We start from the raw sequence: 22,020 nt of genomic DNA, 5'->3' as shown, positions 1-22,020 counted from the left end.
CTTTCAGGGTCCTCTTCAGTGGAACCACCGTCATTTATTCTGTTAATTTGTTAGTTGAGTGCTGTGAGAATGGTGATATTGACTCTTTTCCTGCTTGCTGAAGATGAAAACTGCAAACAAAGATCAGTTTCGATCTTTCTGTAAAATCCAGAAATCGTGCAACTATTTTAAGTTTGATGAATACAATGAATTGATTATATTGAATATTGAATATTGAATACTGAATATTTACTCCTTCTTTAATTGACAAAAGAGCACACTTAAAACCTCGTGTCTTCCCCTTCGCCATATGCGTGTGTTTGTTTGGGTATTTTTGACATTTCCGTCGCTCGACCGCGATTTCCTCCGTACTAGCGGCCGCCAGCCAATGAGCGCGGAGAAGTGGCGACATCTCTGCGATTCTGGAAACGCTCTCCTCCTCCACCACACGGGTTATTACGCGAAATCACGTCCGTGACGTTTTCCGCTTGCCCTTTTCAAAATAAAACTCATCACGATACAGAACCACGGTTATTGAACAGACTCACAAGTCTCGTCCAAACGAATGGGAAAGTGTGTCCAAGCTTTTGACTGGTAGTCTATGTAAATTAGTGGGAGGAGTATTTTGGTTGCTTTGGACTCATTTGAGGCATTTGACATTGGTTAGTTAGGAGACCTACCGTATCTCTACTTTTCAAGTGTGGAGGAATTTGTATGAACAAGATCACCGTAATTATTGATAATCAAATGAATAAATAAATAAATGAACCACACTGATAAAAATAGTGATGTTCGTTTAAAAATAATAATAATTAGAATGTGTTTTTTTTTTTACGGGTTTTATTCTTAAGACAATATTAGTGTTTCCGGTCTCGTCGACCTTTTCTGCGTCCACTTGACTTCGCGTCTTGCTGCAATCTTGAGCGGTGGTGTCTGATCAGAGAGGTGTCTTTCTTCAGCGCACACATCGGCCGATTTCTCGGTGTTTCAAGGAGCTTTCCATCCGGACGTGAAGCGTCTTTCGGCAGAGGATGTCTGTGGCCGGGCTAAAGAAGCAGTTCCACAAAGCCAGCCAGGTACGGCCCCCCCCCCCGGTCCGACAACGAGCGACCGACCGATCGATGGATGAGCTCCGTGTCTGCGGCTCCCAGTAAACGGAGTCTGACCTCAGCCGATGAAATGTGAAAATGATCTCCTCTCCCCGGCGGCTTTTCAAACGTGTTGTGTAACGTTGCTTTTCCATCCGTGCAGCTTTGGTGTTGTACCTGCGCAACGTCACACCAGACTCCGTCGGAAAAACTGTGAATTTAACGTTTTCTCACTCACAGTTTGAACGCACATCCGCGACCTGATTTAACTCGAGAGCGTTTCCGAAATACGGAAAGCCCGTTGATGTTTCGTCCTAATTATTGACCTCTAAATCTTTAATTTGGCAGGACATTACTGAAAATAGCATTTCCCTGCTCTGACATGTTGATTCCCCAGCAGTCGGTGGGCGATAATATTGTCGCCATGAAAGGTTTGTAATCCCTAAATCTTATCCCTATCTGTCTCTGAATCTCTAACTCTTTGAGACCCCACCTAATCTGCATATTTACTGTATAAGGTAGATCAGATGAGATGCGGCCTGAAGCTCTGATCAGTTGTTGTTTTTTTTTTTTTTTTCATCAGTTACACAAGCTGTCTGCTGGACTTGATGGTTTGTGTGCACAACACACAAACCATCATGATAAACAACACATTGTCCCAGTTTGTACTTGGTGCTCTTTCATTATTATAATTCACAGTTCTGTACTTCATCACCTGACACAGATTGGCCTGTGAATAACTGATCCAGCCCTCCCAGTTAGGTGACATGTCAGTAATAACAAATCCTGGCTAGCTGGTGGATCGTTCATTTTTTCCAAATGAGTGTTGATCTCTCAAAGATTCAGAAAGGTTTTAAGCTTTGTTCAAGCCGTTAAGAACATTTCCTTGGTTAGCCAAGAGCAGATTTTCAGGTGTGAATGGATTGGATTAGAGTGGTTTTCTTGCAGCCGTCATCTTCTGACTCCCAAAAAGAATTAGTGCTGTCATGTAGTGTTACAATTTGTTGCCATGTTGACAGAAACTAGAGGGACTTGGAGTTTAGCACAATGAATAAGACTAGAATCACAGACGGCCACGTTGTCTTGATTTGGTTCATCCGACACTCAGATCTCAGTTCTCTTCCTGAGCTGGAAGAGCAGGAGTAACGCCCGTGCTTCTTCTCCTCTGAATTGCCAAAGTGCAGTCTGCAATTACAATGTTGAGGTCAGCTACAGGAAATAATATATTCTTTTCTCTAGCTACATTGTTATTCTTAAATTTACATTGTACCTCATCCCATTTTTCCTGTCCTGTTCTGTTATGTTACAAAAACTAAGCTCTAGCAGCAGCCTATATGTTAGTCAATTTCTGCCATTGTTGAATGGGGCTAAGGTTCAAATGATTCACCTTTTATTATCAAGTACTCGCTACACTATCTCTTTACTATAACTGCTGACATTTGACACTGTGTGTGTGTGTGTGTGTGAGTGAGGGGACTTGAGTGTCATTGATTTGAGTCACAATCATTGGCTGAGTAGCATCACGTGAGCTGTGTTGTAAGGACTACAGAAAAATGCCCACAATTAATCAAAATTGTACTCTGGCCACATGTGATACCGAAATCGCACAGCTTGCAATTTTTTATTTCATTTTTTTGGTAAATGTTAAACGTATCACGGCATTGTTGTGCATTGTTAGTACAATGTGTGTTCTGTTGTTGCAGAGGTGTCTTGGTCTAACAATTGTATCTACCACACATAATAGAAGCAAGATGGGCTTCTTGAATCCTTCAGCTTCATTTTACAGCGCAATCAATCATTGACGTTCTTTCTCCCTCTTACTGAATATTTCGTCAATGCCGGGGAAAGTGATAACAACCTATTTAACACACTTGCACATGCACACCCACACACCAGTGGTAGACCACATAGTGTTCTAGCATAGTTAAACTGCTGTGTGCCTTAAATTGTGAGTGTCACATAAAGGTTGTAATAAATTTAAGGTGGTGGACTCTTTGACGAGTGACACCCCCCCCCCCCCCCCATTCCTAGACCGGCCCAGACCAGACCAGAGACCGGACCCCTGCAGAGAGTAGAGACTAGACGAGACAACGGACCCCCACCCAAATCAGACCCCTTAGAGACTAGATGTAACGAGAGACTGGACCACTCCATAGAGACCGTTTATTTATTTTATGTTTGTTTTGTTTTTTTTCTGGATAAAAAGGAAAGTATCTGCCGGGAAAATTCTCAGAAGGGGTCACTAATAATGCACGGCCCCCACCAGTGAAGCGGCAGTTTGAGTGCTAAGTGCTAAGTCACTCACTGAGCTCAACACAAAGAGGCTGACTATCATGTACTTCAACGGAGATGTCAGTAATCGGTGGAACACCAAAGAGCATGGGGAGAGAAGAAATGAAAAAGTTTAGTGGATTTGATATTTCCACCAAAGTTGTGGGACGTATGTTTCATTGCTTTATTGTTATGTTTTTGCTTAAATGTGCGGAAGCATTAAAGGTTTCAGTTATAACTGAAGAAATTGTCTATATTTCATCAAGCGATGAAATATAGACATGAAGCGATTGAAGAATGTTGACAAAAATGTATTGTGGAAACTTCTTTTGTTTCGCCTAATACTCCTCCTCACCACAATTACAGCAGCCAATTGTGTGCATTGCTGGACTGATGAAAATGATCTAAACAAGCTTAGTGAGATTCCCTTTGATCCTTCAAACAATTGGGTCGTGACTGTTTTTTGAAGAACTTTAGAAATGAAGCAGAGGTTAGATATGGTCTGTGATTAGCCCAAACATCTGGATCAAAGTTAGCTTTTTTTGAGTAAATTACAGCAATAACTCCAATCATGGTAATGATAATAATCAACTTGGGGGAGGGGATGTATGCAGGGAGTGCTGCCACATCATTACCGGGCCAAGTGAAACTAATCAATATTTCAGAATAATGCCCAGCAGTTGAGTATATATTGGTGGGATGTGTAAGTTTGAATTATTCAGGTCCAACTTTTATCTTATAATTGCATCCAGTGACTTATTTTCTTGATAAAATTTGTTACCCCTGGTTGACTTCTATAAAATAAACGGTAAAATAACGGCTTTTTGAAAGGATCTGCTCCCTTCAAAGAGCCGTTGAATGCCATCTCTAGAGAGAACTCCTCCTGCAGTATTTATCCAAACAGCTTCACGTGCACTGAGTATCAATTCAAGACAATGAAGATGAAAAGATATCAAGTTCTTTTTCCTCCGCTACAATTTCAATGTCGCCATAAAAGGGGAAGTCCTTATAACTCCAGCATACACCAGTCAGCCCCCAAATTCTCTTGCCATGAACAGCTCTGTGTGTCACACACAGGGAACCATCTCCTGGACACAGGAGGTCAGCCTCATCATGCAAGCATTGTCCAATTTCCATGATGTTTACAGGACATGTTCACCCTAACCCTCATCAGAAACCAAAGACATTGCTGATTAAAAAGGGAAACCTGATTTGGTTATTAAAAAAGCAACAAGGAGCAGACTAAACCAGTGCAAATAAAACAAACAAACAAATCTTTTCCATCCCACCCACCACACCAACAGTATGAGAATGTCAGCTAATGTTGGCCCGACTCCACACCGCCCACAACAAGCATTAAGTTTACGTTACATCTTATAGTTTAAATTAGTCATTTGTGAGCTGTTATCCTCTATTACAGTGAACAGAAGTCTTAATTTAGTGACATGGAGTTAGCTGTCTCTGAATGCATGGAGTACTTGGTGAAACCTTTTATCGTGACATCCTTATAGGGGAGACATTATCTGTGACTTGATAAAAGATGATGCATGATGATGATTTATAAGCAATGCAGATTTTCATTCATTTATTTATTCTTTCAGCTTTGATCGGGCAAGTAACAACCTGAATATAACACAATGTGATGGAGCAGCAATTTGCTATTAAAGTTATAGTGTTGTTGGACTTGTAATCGCCCATTTGTCTACTCACGTAGCTGCATCTGTATACAAATTATAGTGCCTTTGGAGAGGTTATATGGATGGAGCTAACAGTTCAGCTTTCTCTGAGACTGTGTTAAATTTCACCAGTTACAAGCATCGTTAACTGTCAAGGTTGCAAAATTGTCAACCCAATACACAACATGATATCCCTGACACACATTCACTCGTAAAGAGAGTCAGAATTAGCCATCTGAATAATATATAATAAAAAAATATGTAATTGAGATTTTTCTTGAAAGATATTGTGACTTGATTTGGGATTTTGTGTTTTTTTTCCATTTGCTTGGTGAGGTTTGTTGTATTTCCTCAGATGTGGCCTCTAGTTTACCAAACGTCAGATCACTGAGCAATAAAGATGAGATCGCAGTGTGTCTGCTTTACTGAGACACGTCCCCATGAGGACAGCATGGACATCAGCTTCGATGGCTGCGCAGTCAGACTGTGATAAAATGACATCTCACAGATCCATTGGTGTAGGACTGTGCATGCTGTCAGGCACTACATGGCCCAGTCAATTCTGAGCTGCTTAATGGGTCACATTCTTACACATGGTGGTGAACGAGCAGTTTTATGTATTATCTTTGTTTTTGTTTTTGTTTTTTTTAAGACAAAAGTCTTTACAGGTATCGATACCGAAACTTGGTTGTTAAAGACGAGCAGACATCTGATTTTAGGTTTTATTTTAAGGTTTGCTTAAATAAATGCTTGTTTCAAGTCATAACAGTTAAACTTGTGTGTGCCGAGCGAAGCGCATGCTTCATAAACAGGAGGCTCCAAGATCCCTGTGTGCTACTCTGGTTCAGTTCCAGCTGCTGTCATTTCCTGTCTGTGATTCAGCCATTTCCTGTCCCTCTTAAAACTTTCCTATTTAATAAAGTCAGAAAGGAAGTGTTATGTGTCTGTGGGGCATGTAATAACCATAACACAATTTTAATTTGACATAATAGATAGTCAGAGATGAAACAATTTTAAACAATGGATTCAGACTAAAATCATTATGGTATTTCGTCAAACTAGAACCGGACAAAAATGCAGATGGCTAAAAATAAAAAGTGCTCAATGGTCTTGGTCCGACCGCTGTCTTTATCATACAAACAGTAAGAGAGAGACACTGCCTCGCTGCGTGTTGTTCGATTTGCTTCTTTCTGTATTAAGTTTAAGTTTCTTGGAGTTAGATTGTTTGCTTTACACTCCCCTCAGCAGAGTTTCTATATAATTGTAGCCTGATTGTTTATGAGGAGATGATTCTTCTGCACCAGCCCACAGCAGCTTCACAGCGCAGCTCCAGTTTAGATACATCTGCTTGCACACCCGCTGCTTCTTCCTGTTTATACTGAAGCTTGAACAGACTGCCATTCCACCTGTAGCTCAACAACCACAGTGTGGCTGCGTACGGTACATGACTTATGTCAGACGCTACAAGTTGTATTCCAGTGACATATGATAGTGAAAAGTCGTTTTTGTGTGTGTGTGTTTGTGTGTAGCATCTAATGTCTAACCTTTTACCTGTATATACACAAACTAAGAATAATTAAGATGCTTCACTGACTGGATGTTGGTGCATTCCTGGATACACAGCAGCAGATAAGGTTTGTCCTGCTGCAGCACTTTTAATATTTGGCTTTATTAAAAAAAACCTCTGTCTAATGTGTAATATCATAAGTCTATATTTGACTATGTTCAGGATAGACTGAATGTGGATTCTGTAATTGGCTGCTGTACCTATCTCAGGAACACGAGTTTTGTGTGTGGGGAAAAAAACAATAACAACAAAAACTCAAGTCTTTGTGATGTGGGCTAGACTGAGTGTCGGAGACTCAGAAGGTGTTGAGGTAACCTGAACAAAGAGCCAAATCTGGTGGGAGTTATGAAGTGGACAGAGTGATTTTAATGCCACTGCTTTGAGAAGGAAATGTCCTCTTCATTATTTTCAGACATGTTAGTTCCAGATTAAGAAATCCACCTATAACACCACAGTAGGCTCTCTCATTTGGAATGACCAAAATATTTGTGGTGGGGCTGGAGCTCAGTTTCTGACCGGCCTCTTCTTGACACTGGTGGCTGAAGCTCCAGCCCAGTCCAGTTTGGCAAAAATAGGATTTCTGTCAGAGCTGAAATAATCTTAACTGATGATCACAGATTTGATCTCTGGAATTATCAATGAGAGCTCTCTTAACGCTGTATTCAGTAACAAGATGTTGAAGAACTATTAAAAAGGGATTAATGGCAGAAAACCATCTCCTGTTAATACTAAAGTTAGCTGGCGAGGTTAATTAGTTTTAAATGCAAACTGAACAGGACAGTAGCACCTCTCCAATGATCAACGTTGTGAAGAGACACAGAGCTTTAATTGCTGATGGTTAATAGTTAACCTAGTGATTTAAATATTAGCTAAATCACATGATGGTATCTGGCCCACCAGCCCACCGATGGCAGTCAGCTACTGCTTTGGTTGAGATGTTCTTGTCAGGTTTTGAGTTTTAGTGTTCTGTCCTTGTAACTTCCTGTTTTTATTTTGTAGTCCTGGTTCCTTTGTGTTCCCCGTTACTTTACTTCCTGGTTGTGTCCCATGTTGATTGCCTTCCCTGCCCTAATGTGGATCACCTGCGTCTTGTCCAGCACTGCATATTCAAGTCCTGTTTTCAGTCTAGTCCTTGTCGGATCCTTGTTGCTTGTCCATGTGCTGTCGTTTTGCCCATGCCCTGTTAGATTTGTCCATGCCTTGTCGTTTTGTCAGTGCTCTGTCCATGTTTTCTTGTTCAGTTTGTTGTAAATTTAGTTTAGATTAAAGTCCTTTTTTCGTCACCTACCTGGTTTCTGGCTCCTGCAATTGGGTCCTCACCCTGCAACGCACTTCACCGTGTTTTCGGCGTGACAGATCTCCACAAATTTGTCCAAAGTTTAGTTCTTGGAAAATAAAAAGGGAAGGGGGGCAGCACTGACTCTGTTATTTTTGTTTTTAATATTTGCTTCCACAAACATTTAGGATTAATCATATTCCTTGCCAGCTTCATTAGACTTTCAAATGATCCAGTTTAATTATAGTCAGCCAGATCTTTCATGATCTAAGCTGGAGGTTCTTAATCCAGCCACCACAGCACAGAACACTTTCTGACTTTTTCTCCTTTAGGAAAAAGCTTGCTGAGCGCTTTCTCTGAATTTTTCTAATTAATTATCTTGGGTGCAACTTTAATTGAGACCCAGCAAAACCTGAGTAATTAAAATGAACCTCTGTGTCTATAAATCTAATCTTTCTTATTAACCTTGAAATCTAAAGTCAAATCTCACTTCTACTAGTGCATGTGAAATTCTTTAATGAGTTTCTTCAGATCTGATGAATTTATATCAGCATTACTAGAAATTAGAAACACTTAGAGGCAACATCATTCATACCTTTTCAATACAGAAACTCACCTCTAACTCCGGTCTTGCTCCTGTTGTTATAATTGTGTGGCTACTGGGTCATTAATGACGTTAATGATTCAGTTTGAAGGAGGATCTGGTTGAAATTTGATATCTTAGATTTCATGGCAAATGTGATGTACTCTTATTTTCCACTGTTCTGCGGAGGTAAAATTAATTTCACATGTGAACGAAACATACACAATGGCAGAATCGGGGATCCCAAATTTAAAAACCTGTGTTCTGAGCACAGGAAGGAGGAAGTCACAGATCTGTCAACACAGTAGAACAATGAAAGAAGTGACTTTCAATGAATGTACGGCGGTTTTGGCTTCTTTGATCTGTGACTTGAAAGAAAAGCTAACATCCTGATGCTGCACATCATGGCTTTCTGAGACCCCTTTCAAGCCTCTCTGGATCAAAACTGTATGACTTTGAGTGACGAGTGTGCCAAGTATTCATTCCCACGTCATTGCTTAGGATAATGGCAGTACCACTGTGTAGATTAGATTACGCTAGCTCGTATTAAATCAGGCCCAGCATCAGTTATTTGTTTCCCCTGACTCCACCTCTGTATTTCACACAAAGATGTGACATCAAACTCTTCATTCCAGCGAAAGGGAACCCAACTGTTGAAATATTCATTCACACAGTTTTCAAGGCACAAAAAAAACTTGCATGCACACATACACCCGGGAAGTGGGGCTGTGTGGATCTGTGATCTGAATCAATAGCCCACATGATTTTATTCAGCTGCTGAAATCTAAAATCTACGATGTTGCCCAAACTACATTTTAGTATTGAATCCTATTTAACTCATCTTACAGGATACCGGCTAAAAGCTTTGTCTGGTGCACTGCTTCTTTATAGCTTATAAGAAGCATTACATTTCTTTGACAACGTTTGCAGACGCCCTGTGTTCGTCATCACTTGGGGCTGGCTTGAAATGTAGCTGGTCCTGCAGATGATGTTACTCTGTCGCTCCCTTTATGGATGATCATTAGGAATCTGCTGAGGGAAATGCGCCCTCGCAGACGTAATCGCCCGAGCAGCAGTGACGCAGCACTCTGAAATTTATTAGACTGTGTGAGCTTTTATTCTGACATTTATGAATAAGAGGCAGGGTTTCCTGTTTTAGGCCTGTGCTTGCGCAGCTGCTCATTATACTATTTTCCTTCCACAACCACATACACAACATCAACACGTTTCCCGAAGCCTCAGTTGTGCTGTGCAGTATTTGTCGATCCATTGTGGCTGCCTCATTATGCAACATCGGTTCCTGCTGCTGTCCTATCCTGCTCCTCACACAGCAGACTCCGCTTTCTTATTTACTCAGTAGATAATCTGTGACTAAATCACTAACCAGAGATCTCGAGCACCCCAATAAATATCAAAGAATTACATGCAATTAAGGGGACAGTCCATAATGAATTTGCACCATCTGTCATGCCATTGTCAATACAGTTGCAAGCTCACACAAATTTACGAAAGAAAATGAGAGAATAAGTGAATGAGTAGAGATTTTAATCAGGCAGACGGAAAAGGGTTTTAATTAGAGATTTGGATTGGGGTGATCGTTTAAGCTCATCAGTGGTTTCTACCAATCTGTCGTACCAATATTATCCGTCCTTGAAACGTAGAAAGTATTATAGTGATCTGTCTATACTCCTGCAGGAAATAAAGCACTCTAAAAGACGAAGAGAGCAGCTCATAATCTCTCACGCTCTTTGAATAGAGTTGCCTATGTCGTGTCTAAGACTGTTGGATCTGTGATCTGTCGGTTCACCAATTTGCCATTCTGACTGTATCGTCGTCAAAGCCGACATCCACACTGTACTCATGGTGACAGTCTCAGTAAAGCAGGTCAGGATACACTGACTCAAGTAGAATACATTGTATCATCACATAATTTTAGCTGATCCGATGCGACGTGATTGTTGCTGTTTATCTTTCCAAGACGTTGTGACGTTCAGATGAGTGGTGTTGTACCGACCACAGTGAAAAAGGCTCCCATTGGTGGCTCCTCTTAAGGTGGTCTGTCAGAATTCTTCTGCAAGTGAAAAAGTGTCAGAATGTGAGTCATAATTAACAGGAAATGTCTCTAGATGTGGAGAATGCGTTTCTTGTTGGAAATGGGTAAGAGGTAATAGCAAAACACTTACTCATCTCATGATCTTATTGGTTGCTGTTACATTCGCCTTCTGCTCTTAACCTCAGAGGTCCTCATGAGACTTTCTGCTTTCTGTGCAGCTTCTCAGTGAAAAGATCAGCGGGGCGGAGGGGACGAAGCTGGATGAAGACTTCATAGAGATGGAGAGGGTGAGTTTGTGATGTAGATGATGGACAGTCTTATACTTGGCAGTGCTGACGCAATGAGTTAAAATCGCAACTGCAAGGAAGGAAATAGACGGGACTTGAGGAAAGAGTATGGTAACTTTTCACCAGGACTGAAAGCTACAGCAGTTAGCCAACCACCCGGCTAGACTGGTCGAACACTGGAGCCATATATTATATAAATGTATATATATTTTTAAATCAATACACCCCAATGAATGCTTTACAAATACAACCTGATAAAATCCTCCTTCTCACAAACAGATAAGACGAAGTCCTGCTCTTTCAGCATGATAATGACCAAAAACATACATCTAATGCCACAGAGGAAATACAGCAGAAATGGATTCAATGACCAAAGCACAAAGACAAAGTTAGCGTCAGCTGCCATCTTTAATCCAGGATCTGAAAGAGTTGATCCTCCAAGAATGTAGATGCTGTAGATAGATGGATCCAGGAGCAGACAGCATCTAAAATATTATATATGACTGTGAACCATTAACAGAATTACATTTTTCAAATTGCTTTCAAGCAGAACTGCAACATCTTGTTCTCTTTTCTTCACATTCTTCTCTTACTTCCCATAGAAAATTGAGGTGACCAACAAATCGGTGTTTGACCTTTTGGCCAAAACAACAGAGTACCTCCAGCCAAATCCAGGTAAGAAAGATGACTCTGCTTTTTAGCCATTACTATAGCATTGTTTTATTAAACCAATGCAACGCACAGTAGATCAGCTGTGTTGTGTTATGTTCATGGTTTTCCACCATAGCTTCTCGAGCCAAACTAAATATGCTGAACACAGTGTCTAAGATCCGAGGACAGGTGAAGACCACTGGCTATCCTCAGACTGAAGGCCTTCTGGGAGACTGCATGCTGCGCTATGGCCATGAGTTAGGAGACGACTCTGTATTTGGTAATAATTCTAATATTCCATAAATACTCTGATAGCTGCAGAGCCACATGAATGCATGTGTCATAATAGCTTTTGTTGACTTTTCACACTCTTCATGGTCGTAAACAGAATAACTCAACATTAACCCCAATTATCTGATCTCATTACATTTTCTATTGATGGAAACCCTCATGAAACTTTTTTCATGTTGTTTAATCTACACCTCATTAATTCAGCCAGTAGAGAGACAAGTTTCTTTAGTTTCACGAGCCTACCACTGGTTTGCCTTGTGGTTGGGGTTCAAACCCAGGGCTTTCCTTATGCCGAGCATGTGCTCTACCACTGAGCTGCATTCCCAGGCAACAGTTGGAATATATCTGTATTAAAATCTATAATAGGCCCGAATCCTCTTTCTGTCAGATAAGAGCAGTGTCATCAATGTGCAGCAAACCTTTCAGGCCAGAACAAAAACACGGTGCATGATTTGTGTCCTGCTTAATGGTTAAGAAAGGTGGTGGGTGTTTGTCTCTGTCCTGCAGGTTGTGCTCTGGTGGATATGGGCGAGGCCATGAGGCAGATGGCAGACGTGAAGGACTCACTGGACATAAATGTCAAACAAAACTTCATTGACCCCCTGCAGAGCCTACAGGACAAGGACCTCAAAGAGATCACGGTACATTAGAGGGAGGACGCAGTTTGAAATCTGCCATTAGACCAGAGTCAATATTCATCACCTTGAACATTACTTTCATTTCACTGAAAGCCTGCCACACACATGCTTGTTGACATACAGTTGAATTGTTTCTCTGCAGTATTGGCTTTAGTACCTGAAGCTGATCTGATGTTACACTAACTCACTACTAAAACAAAGTAAGCATCAAATTGCTTTACTGTTAATTTGCACTGTTCATGGTCTGTATGGATGCTAAAAAATATCTACTTCTTCAAAATGCTTCGTTTTCCCACAAAAAGAGAAAACCGTTCCGCAGCCCACCTTGTCAACAGGTAGGATGTCCAAATGGAGATCGGGCTCTGTGAATGAACATGGTGATTGTCGGTGAACTTCTCAGGTGTGTGTAGTTGCCAAAGACAGCCGATATGGGTGCATGTGTTGTTTACACCTTACAAGTGACTCTCTCGCCTTAATTTCCAGTTTCTCACACATAATATTTTCCTCTAAACATAATCTACTCTGGATCATGCTGTAACCCTGAACAGTCAGTCAGGTCGGACATGATTTTGTTGGCATTTTATATCTGAGAAGAAAAAAACTTCAGGCAACGACAGTTTCTTTTCATCATCATCTTATTGCAGAATCAGTGATGCTTTGTTAAACCCTGGAGGGAAATTGTGCGCTTGTCAGGTGTGTGTAGTTGCCAAAGACAGCCGATTGGCTGGTCCAGAGAGTGTGTGAACATAAAACCCCCAGAAACAGAGTGCAGTTTTCGGCATATGCACCTAACAGGATATGACTAAATGCTTCACAATATATCGATACGCTATAAGCACAGAAGACGGTTAGAAAAGGAGAAGAAACAATGTTGACACAGTCTGTGTTTGCAGCACCACCTGAAGAAGCTGGAGGGGCGCAGGTTAGACTTTGACTACAAGAAAAAGCGCCAGGGGAAAATTCCAGACGAGGAGATCCGGCAGGCTGTGGAGAAGTTTGAGGAGAGTAAAGAGCTGGCTGAGAGGAGCATGTTCAACTTCCTAGAGAATGATGTAAGAGACAAGCCTAAGTAACCTCAACGCTGCAGATGAAATGTATGAAAAAACGACATTCGCATTTATCCTCAATATGGGTGCATGTGTTGTTTACACCTTACAGGTGACTCTCTCGCCTTAATTTCCAGTTTCTCACACATAATATTTTCCTCTAAACATAATCTACTCTGGATCATGCTGTAACCCTGAACAGTCAGTCAGGTCGGACATGATTTTGTTGGCATTTTATATCTGAGAGGAAAAAAACTTCAGGCAACGACAGTTTATTTTCATCATCATCTTATTGCAGAATCAGTGATGCTTTGTTAAACCCTGGAGGGAAATTGTGAGCTTGTCTCTTTTCTGCCAGGTATGTGATGTGTGTGTTTTGACCAACAGGTGGAGCAGGTAAGCCAGTTATCAGCGCTGATTGAGGCAGCTTTGGAGTACCACCAGCAGTCCAGTGAGATCTTGGCTGAGCTCAGTGGAAAGCTGAAGACCAGGTGAGAAGCGAATCATGTGCTTCTTCTTCAGGGTGCATCTTCTTTGGGACCAGTACCAGTCTCACTCTGTCTCTGCTTTTCCTCACTAGCGCCGTCATTCATCAAACAAATGTGTACGCCAGAAAAAGAGCTGTATATTAAAATAAAATTAAAAATCTTTTCCACGCAAACACTTTTTTAATTGGAAGTGAGCGTATTTTTAAATCTCATGCAAAGCCCTCACCTTTTGTATGCAAATTTTTGTCAGTGTGGATTTGCAGTGTGATGTTTCATTTTGAGAGTCGGGTACCTACAGGGGCTATGAGGACAAATGCTCTGAGAACGCCTGTGCATTTATGGGGTCGGAGGGGGGCTGTGAAAAAAGTGGGCCCTGAGTCGGAAAAGGTTGGGAACCACTGCTCTTATAAAAATTCTTAAAGGATTTTTAATCAGTATGTATCACTGTAATACTTGAGCTTTGTGTAATAACAAAGAAGTAGTTTGAAATAAAGAATGAAGAGGTGTTACAGTGTCCACAAACATTCGGCAGGCTCACTGAGGGCCTGGGATGCCGAGCAAAATAAGCTTTAGTATTTTTAACAGAAACAACAGGGTGGAGATCTAAGGCAAAAGGCACAAATGGCGGGCAGGCTGCTGAGCTGGCTGCAGTTGGGGATCTGCAACTTCCTACAAAAATATTAACCAGAACCTCTACTGGAGATAAAACATATAAGAAAGACTTGAACAAAGGCTTTAAATAATTTAAAACCACAATGTGTAATACTGCCTGATTAAATAAAGATAGAAATTAGAGATATACGTTTCCAAAACAAATTTTGACCTTCTCAATAGCGGTTACCAAGTGTAATTTTATCAATTCAAAATAAGATAAACTAGCATAAGCTTTGAGCTGAAGTCTCAGCATCAAATTATATTTTATCCCCCTGAGCTATTGGAAATTCTTGAGCCACCTACTGTAGCAGATATACATGATGTAAAATCAGGAAGTATCACTTCATAAGCTGTTTTTCCTTCTCTTCGCAGAATATCCACAGCCAACAGCCAGCCCAAAAGAGAGTTCAAACCAAAGTCAATCAGGAACAGCTTGGAGACTCTGGACAATAGTCAGCAGAATGGCCTGACCTACAACTCCTCAGCCAAATCCACAGGTACAGCTGCCACATTTCTGTCTTCTCTCTTTGATTTTCTTTGTCAGCACCATCTTCACGTTATGCTTTGAGTTGATATGTGTACTTTGTCATGTTATCCCATACTGATATTCAGATCAGCCACACAGTACCTGGGAAAAGTAGGCATTCCTCTGTACAGTGTTGAAAAGTCAGTCCTCCATCTTGATAAATCTTCAATATCACCTCTGTGTTCTGATAGACCTTAACATCTATTCTGTATATAATTTATTGATAAAATTATTGTCAGTTATGACAATAATAATTCGTTATTTTCTGTATTTGAGTTACGTAGCTACTCCCCAAGTATAAGATGATTGGTTTGTTATTTCCAGATGCAACTGAAGTTTGACTTTAGTTTCAGTATTGAATCAAAAGTAATATCGTGTCCAGGCCCGATGTGAGCTGGGATTGACTCCAGCAACCCCCCCGACAACCCGTAAAGGGATAAGTGTTAGAAGATGACTGAATGAACAATATTATGTCTCACATTATTATATATTATGTCATTGCTGACATACATTCTCTTCATAACTGTCATCACGAGAGCTGAAGGGTGAAAATGTTTACCCCTCTAAGTTTGACTCCAGCGAACATGTGAAAACTTGTTCTGCTGTTTTAGTGTTTGGTTGTGGCCTGTAATTGTTGTGTTGCCGCCACCTGCTTCTCCTCTGCACGTTGCCGTGTGGTACATGAAGTGATTCACATCATAGCAGGCGTGAAGACGTATGTTTGACCACTCACAGTGCAGTCAGTGCAGCAGCAGCACCTTAACAGATGTAAATCCCAGAAATCGCAGCCGCACTTCGCCCCCTATTGGTCGAAACGTTGCCCCCCTCTGCTGGTCACATACAGCTAGTGAGCATTGAGAGTGCAGTGGGACACTACAGGTCATTCCCTCATCCTCACACTGAGTTTGTACTTTTGTGTTGTTTGTCCTGTGTTCAACTCCATCTGCATTTGTTTTTTCATCTGACCTAGCTGATCAAATAACCTCTGACCCACTATCATGGCCTGAAAGTTCTGCTGCTAATGGCAATATTCACCGTGAGTAACACATTATCTGTGTGTGTGTGTGTGTGTGTGTGTGTCAGTCCTGATTAATCAACACAAAGTTAACCATCTGCAGTTTGGATATTCAGTAAATGATGTTAATTTATGATCATGGAGAATATAGTTTCCCTTAAGGTTAATTTACTGTTATTTTCCAGAGCTCTCAGTTCCATCTGACGGTCTTTATTTTTGGCATACTGTCATACTGGGCTGTTGTCACACATTTCATTGATGCTAATTAATCCAAAAAATTCATCCATAGCAAACAATTGAACAGAAGGCCCAGGGACAAAATGGTATTGTTTATAGTTTCTTTCTGTGCTTGGCTGCAGAGTCCGAGATTTTGGACCAACCGTGCTGTCGTTCCCTCTATGACTTTGAACCAGAGAACGAAGGCGAGCTGGGCTTTAAAGAGGGCGACATGGTCATCCTTACCAACCAGATAGACGAGAACTGGTATGAAGGCATGATCAACGGTGAATCTGGCTTCTTCCCCATCAATTACGTAGAGGTCATTGTTCCCCTGCCTCAGTGAACCGTTTCGCCTCGAGTTTTCCACAGACTCCCTCCTGCCTCATCACACTCAGCCTCTGCCCTCAGCTCCACTTGGGCCTGAAAATATACGGGATGGGATCAGCCTGAAGCTGAGAAAAATCTTCTGTCTTCTGATTTTTAACACAAGCCAGAGAGAAAGTAGGTCTGTCCCCAGCTGGCATAAGATCAGATGTCATTGATTGTTTGTGTTTATCTATGAACCTCAAAGCAACTGAAATCAAAGCCATTAAAGGAAGCGCTCTGCCTTGTTGGACCCTCCGTGGCCCTCAGGGTCCGAGCAGGGTGAATCCATCTTGTTCATGCCTCCGATGAGGCTGCTTCTTGTTCACCTTGATAGAGGTTTATGTTACTGAGCTGTCTGACTCACCATGAGCTGAGGCTCCTTACCTTTGCTGAAAGTGCACCAATGGACGCAAGGACTGCATTGATGGACCACTACAATCAAACGATGTGTTTACATTTGCATAAATCTATTTCTAATTCCCTAAAATTTTCCTGTAATTGTCCCAGAGGTGTCACAGATTTTTGCATATCAGGCTGAGCACATATTAACTCACCAACATAATGCTTAAAAAAAAAAAAAAAACTAGCAAGATTGATCAGGACTTAAATACTTAAATGGAATTTGTTGAAATTTGGGTGAAGCAGATCCCAATAAAGGCAAAACTTGGAGAGTTAAAATCAGAATTTTACAAAAAATGCCACATTTTCTCATTAACCCTACAAATAGCGCTGAGGCCTAATTGTTTATCATACCATGGAATGTCTTAACACTGTCAGTATTAATACAGTTGTATTAGGTTATGCCACCATGTTGCTAAATAAGTTGTGCTAATTGTGCTCATTGCTGAGATCAGCAACATGGTAGCTGCAAGACTAAAAGAGCATCAGTCTCATAAAAAGTTGCCACACCTTGTGGTGTTAAACTACGAGGACAAATGCACGCACAAGAAAAGGAAGATGGTGGCTTGGCTCATTCTCATGCAAATGGTGAAACTGAAAATAGCAGTTCGTAGTGATGAACCCACAGAGAATTATAACACATTCCTCTTGACTGTATTCAGTGCCAGAGCATCTATCAACTGCTCGTTTTGGTTTCACGGGACTTTGTGAATTTTTGTTCATTGTCCAGCAGCTGTTACACAGAACGATCAATCAAAGAGCAGCTGGTGACCACAATGAAGCATTTACCAGATTAAGAGCCAAATATTTCTCTCAAGAGTTGACCGAGACCAAATCCTTGTAATATGTAATATGTAACATGTCAGCATCGTTCAGCTTGATTTTGCCCAAGTGGCCAGATAAAAGTGGAGAATGCTGCTTTAAACGGGGAAAAAAAGGTGAGAAGTAGATTTATTATCCAAGGGGTCAGTCGTGAACATCCATCACAGTTTACAGAGCGTTATCTTTGACCTGCCTTACATACCATAGGCGTTTGCACTCAGTTTTTCTGTGTGCACCTTCAGCTTCAGGGACAGCCAGCTGGCTCATTCATAGTTTGTCTGTCATCAAACGTGTGTTCTCTTAACTTGGACTTTGAGCAATGTTGTGAGCAGTTCAGAGCTGTATCGACAGATCTCAGTAAGATCCATTTTTACTGATAGAAAACACCTAAATGAGTTGTTATGAAGCAGGATTATCCTTTTAAAATCTGTGTATAAATATTTGAGTCACTCAAGCTTTTGCCCAATGATGCTTCCTCAATTGCTCTTTATTTTAGACACATTTTTATTATTTTAAGAAGCCATAGCTGTGGTCAGTGATCACAGCTACATCACAGAGGTCCTGTCACGTGTGTCAGACTGTATGACTTATAAGTGCTCTTTCAGGTCCCCTTATGTTGTAACCCTGTTCATGTGTTTGCTCCACTGTGAGCCGCCTGTTTTCCTGCTGTGCTCTTAAGGGTCAACAGAACCTGTCTTGGCTCTCTTAGGAGCTGAAGTGAACACTTTCTGTCTGATTGACTTTCCCTCTCTGTTTACATGCTTACTTGTTGTGACCTGATTTGTCAGATAGGAATGAACGCCTGGTCACAGACCGTATGAAAGTGCTTTTTAAAATGTCTGCATTGCACTGAAGCTCTAGAGTCTACCTACCACACGTTCATGGACATGCACTTTTTTGTTGTTAATAATCTGTTTCTCACTTATTCAGGGTTGCACTTTGTTTTACTCACAGCAGGGGTAGAATCACTACTGATGTAAGTCAGAATCATAGATACTTAGATTTATAGAATCACAGATATACTTTGCGCTCTGCACTGAATTAATGGTTGTATCTTGGTTGTATCTTGGATTGGACATAAATGGAGACTTTGTAAAACAAATTCCAGTTTTTTTTATTAGTGAGAAGCTGTAGATAAATAGAATCCTGGAATAACTTAATATATATACGTACACACACCCCATCGATGACCGACAGTCATCAGTCCTGACAGCATTTAAAGTTATCAAGTAAACACCAGACAGGAGGGGGATTACCATACATTCTCGAGAGAGGGGAAATACGGGTCCTAAGGAATGTTTCAAATTTACCCTGTTTCAAGTTAACCCATATTTTACTCAGATCTGTTCCTGTGTTAATTGGCTGTTGAATTTTTTTCATGTTTAGGTTTACTTGATGGTGTAAAATAATCTACAGTTCCACAGACCAGGATACTGACCAAGTGTGTGCTGCCCTTCGTTTCTGTTTTCTGCCAGAAATACTGTTTATTCATTCCACTTAATGCCTCTCTACAGAGGTTTTTCAATGCAACTCATATTTCTTTTCTTTCCCATATCATATCGCAAATTAGAAAAGCTGTAGAACAGGTATACCAAAAAGTACTGGTTAAATGCAACCGCCATAATGCATTTTGCAGTTTAAAGAAATCCAAGCACAGTGTTTGAGTCGCAGGGGGTTCTGGAGCCAATCCCAGCTCACATTGGGCGAGGGCTGGGTACACTCTGGGCAGGTCGCCAGTCTACTGCAGGGCCAACACACAGAGACAGAAAGATGAACAGCCACTAATATTCATACCAGACATACATATCCAGGTATGTTCTCCCCACGCAAGTACAGGGAGAATATGCTAACTCCACACAGAAAGGTGCTAGGCCTGGGAACAGAACCCACAACCTTTTTGCTGTGAGGCAACAGCGCTAACCGCTATGCCACCATGCTGCCTATTATTGTTGGTATTATCATTATTATCAAAATTCAAATTAGGACTGTAAGTACTAACATTAATCCACAGCAACATTTATTATGTTTGCCATGTATGCCTTCGACTGTGTAATTGTGTAACCTCTGCTATTCCTGTTTTTTTTTTCCTGGGCTTTTGAATTTGAAGAGTTTTAAAGAGGTGTGACTAAACAGTGATTAAAATACCCGGAAAGCAGAAGAGGCTGATTAGTGAGTGAATGAAAATCTGAGCAGTGGTGATTTGACCTCAATCTGATGGATTTATTGGGGTGCTGCCATGTGCAACGTTTGCCACATGAGCTATCGGACTAAATGTAATGTTTAAATGTTTTTATTATTATTTGCTTTTATTCGAGAATGTACAGAAATCTTCTCACGGCTGTGTTTTTGTCCAGATGAGACCACATTCCCCTTGTTTTTACTTGTAACATGAAAAGCCCAAATCAAGACTTTGGTTTTGATGCTAGTCCCGGTATGTATCTAATGGACAACATTCATCTTCAACATCATAGAGTTTCATCTTTAATTGTATGTTGACCAACTCTGTTGGATACTTCCTGTTAGCTTACAATTGCTACGATGCTCAACATGTTGCATGATATATATTTTTTTAGTTCTAAAAAAAAAAAAAAAAAAAATCTTAGGTGCTGTCTGCATCACCGTCACAGTACATCACAGAAAGGAATGGACATCAGATGGTTTAATCCTGATTTACGTCTCAAACTACAACGCAGAAAAAAGGAATTGTTGCAGTGTATTGGAATTTGTTTAAACATTTGAGACCCCTCCTTTTAAACTGTTAACTGTATTGTTTGTGGTAACCCAAATGTATGAATGACTCTTGATACACTAAGGCAAGAAATCTTTCAACACTGTACCTCTGTTTGCCTTTGCTGTCGCTCCTCATCATTCACTTTACAACCAACATCTAGACAGGAAAGTGGCTGCGCGGTTTTATGTGTTATTTTTTTCAGTAGCATAATTTATGGAAAACGTGTTTTATAGTTGTTGTAAAAGAATTTATCGATAAATATATTGCATAAATAAATGACAAACAGATATTGAGCCAGCATTCCCGTGTGTACTTTGTTTGTTTTAGTCTTTGATATTATGTGCTGGATGGCCAAATCAGCGCAGGCGCAGCTATTTACTTGCACATTGATGGCCGAAGAGCAAAACCTCTTCAGTGCACTGAAAAATGCGCTTTTATAGGGAGATATTATGAATGTGTATGGAATATGAGCAGCCTTCCTTGTTCTCATCATCCAGAGCAAAATCGCACAATGAGAAAACGTGATTACATGAGCTACGCCTGTGAGTTTCACTAAAAAGGAAATGTTAATGTCATATCACACAATAGTTTAGAAAAAAGTAAGCTACTAAGTTTGTCAATAATTTTTTGCTGAATATTTTATGCTGATTTATTTCAGTGCTTGGCCGTGACCATCACCAGCTCTCTGGTAGTTCTGGTAGTACGTGGTGGAGGGAAGGTTGCTGCTTTTTCCTGCCACCTCCGTCAGGAGTCTGGAGAACTAGTGTGCTGATCCTTGGAGAAGTGGGAGTCCAGATAAGACGTCAGCCTTGCTCCCCTGACACACCAAAACCAAAGGGACGGCAGCAAAAGACTATTGTCCCCGCCACAGGGATAGCCCCCCACTAAGCCTAAGCCCAACCCCCCTCTTCTCACAAGAGAGGGAGCAGGGGGAGAAGTTGTGGTGCCCACAACCACCAAGGTACCTTGGATCGTGCGTAGCCTAAGAAAACCCCAGAGACCCACCCAAATCATAAACCACGGATTCAGATGTTTGGGGAGCACAGCCTTAAATGATTAACCTTCTCATTACTATTGGCCACATCCTCGCTGACTTTGAATCAGCATTTACTGGCATGCGCATCTTGGTTTTTCCATTCATTTGTGATTTTATAATTTCCATTATGGATGACTAAATCAACACTTTGTCAATAGCATATACACACAGTTACATTTTTTTAGGTAGGCTGCACTCAAACTCAAACTAAAACAAAAGCAAAGTTCTACTTCCAGGAAGATTCCTTTGCTTCCTTTGTTTAGGATCAAGTTCTTGTAATACAGTAAAAACAAACACGTTCATTGTCATCAGCACACTTTGAGGTTTAGATAAACCCGTCATTCGAGGTTTACTTTGG

General features: G+C 40.9%; 1 protein-coding gene across 4 annotated transcripts; it reads left to right on the top strand.

Annotated features, from left to right (window-relative positions):
• The first annotated feature begins 879 nt into the window (after window positions 1–879).
• Window positions 880–20,513, top strand: sh3gl3a (SH3-domain GRB2-like 3a). Of its 4 annotated transcripts, none has more exons than XM_029497969.1 (10): window positions 880–1,055; window positions 10,712–10,780; window positions 11,383–11,455; window positions 11,601–11,711; window positions 12,230–12,363; window positions 13,254–13,412; window positions 13,794–13,897; window positions 14,921–15,045; window positions 16,045–16,110; window positions 16,449–20,513. In XM_029497969.1, exons 1-10 carry the CDS (start codon window positions 1,011–1,013, stop codon window positions 16,649–16,651), a joined length of 1,089 nt encoding a protein of 362 aa, XP_029353829.1. In that variant the 5' UTR covers window positions 880–1,010; the 3' UTR covers window positions 16,652–20,513. The 4 variants fall into 4 exon arrangements, with proteins under 4 accessions (XP_029353829.1, XP_029353828.1, XP_029353831.1 ...); XM_029497968.1 differs by having other exon boundaries at window positions 11,568–11,711; XM_029497971.1 differs by lacking the exon at window positions 16,045–16,110 and having other exon boundaries at window positions 11,568–11,711; window positions 14,921–15,050; window positions 16,457–20,513.
• The last annotated feature ends 1,507 nt before the right edge of the window (window positions 20,514–22,020 follow it).

The sequence above is a fragment of the Echeneis naucrates genome, chromosome 3 (genome assembly GCF_900963305.1).
Source record: "Echeneis naucrates chromosome 3, fEcheNa1.1, whole genome shotgun sequence".
Taxonomy (NCBI): domain Eukaryota; kingdom Metazoa; phylum Chordata; class Actinopteri; order Carangiformes; family Echeneidae; genus Echeneis; species Echeneis naucrates.
This window is presented reverse-complemented; position numbering and strand designations above follow the sequence as displayed.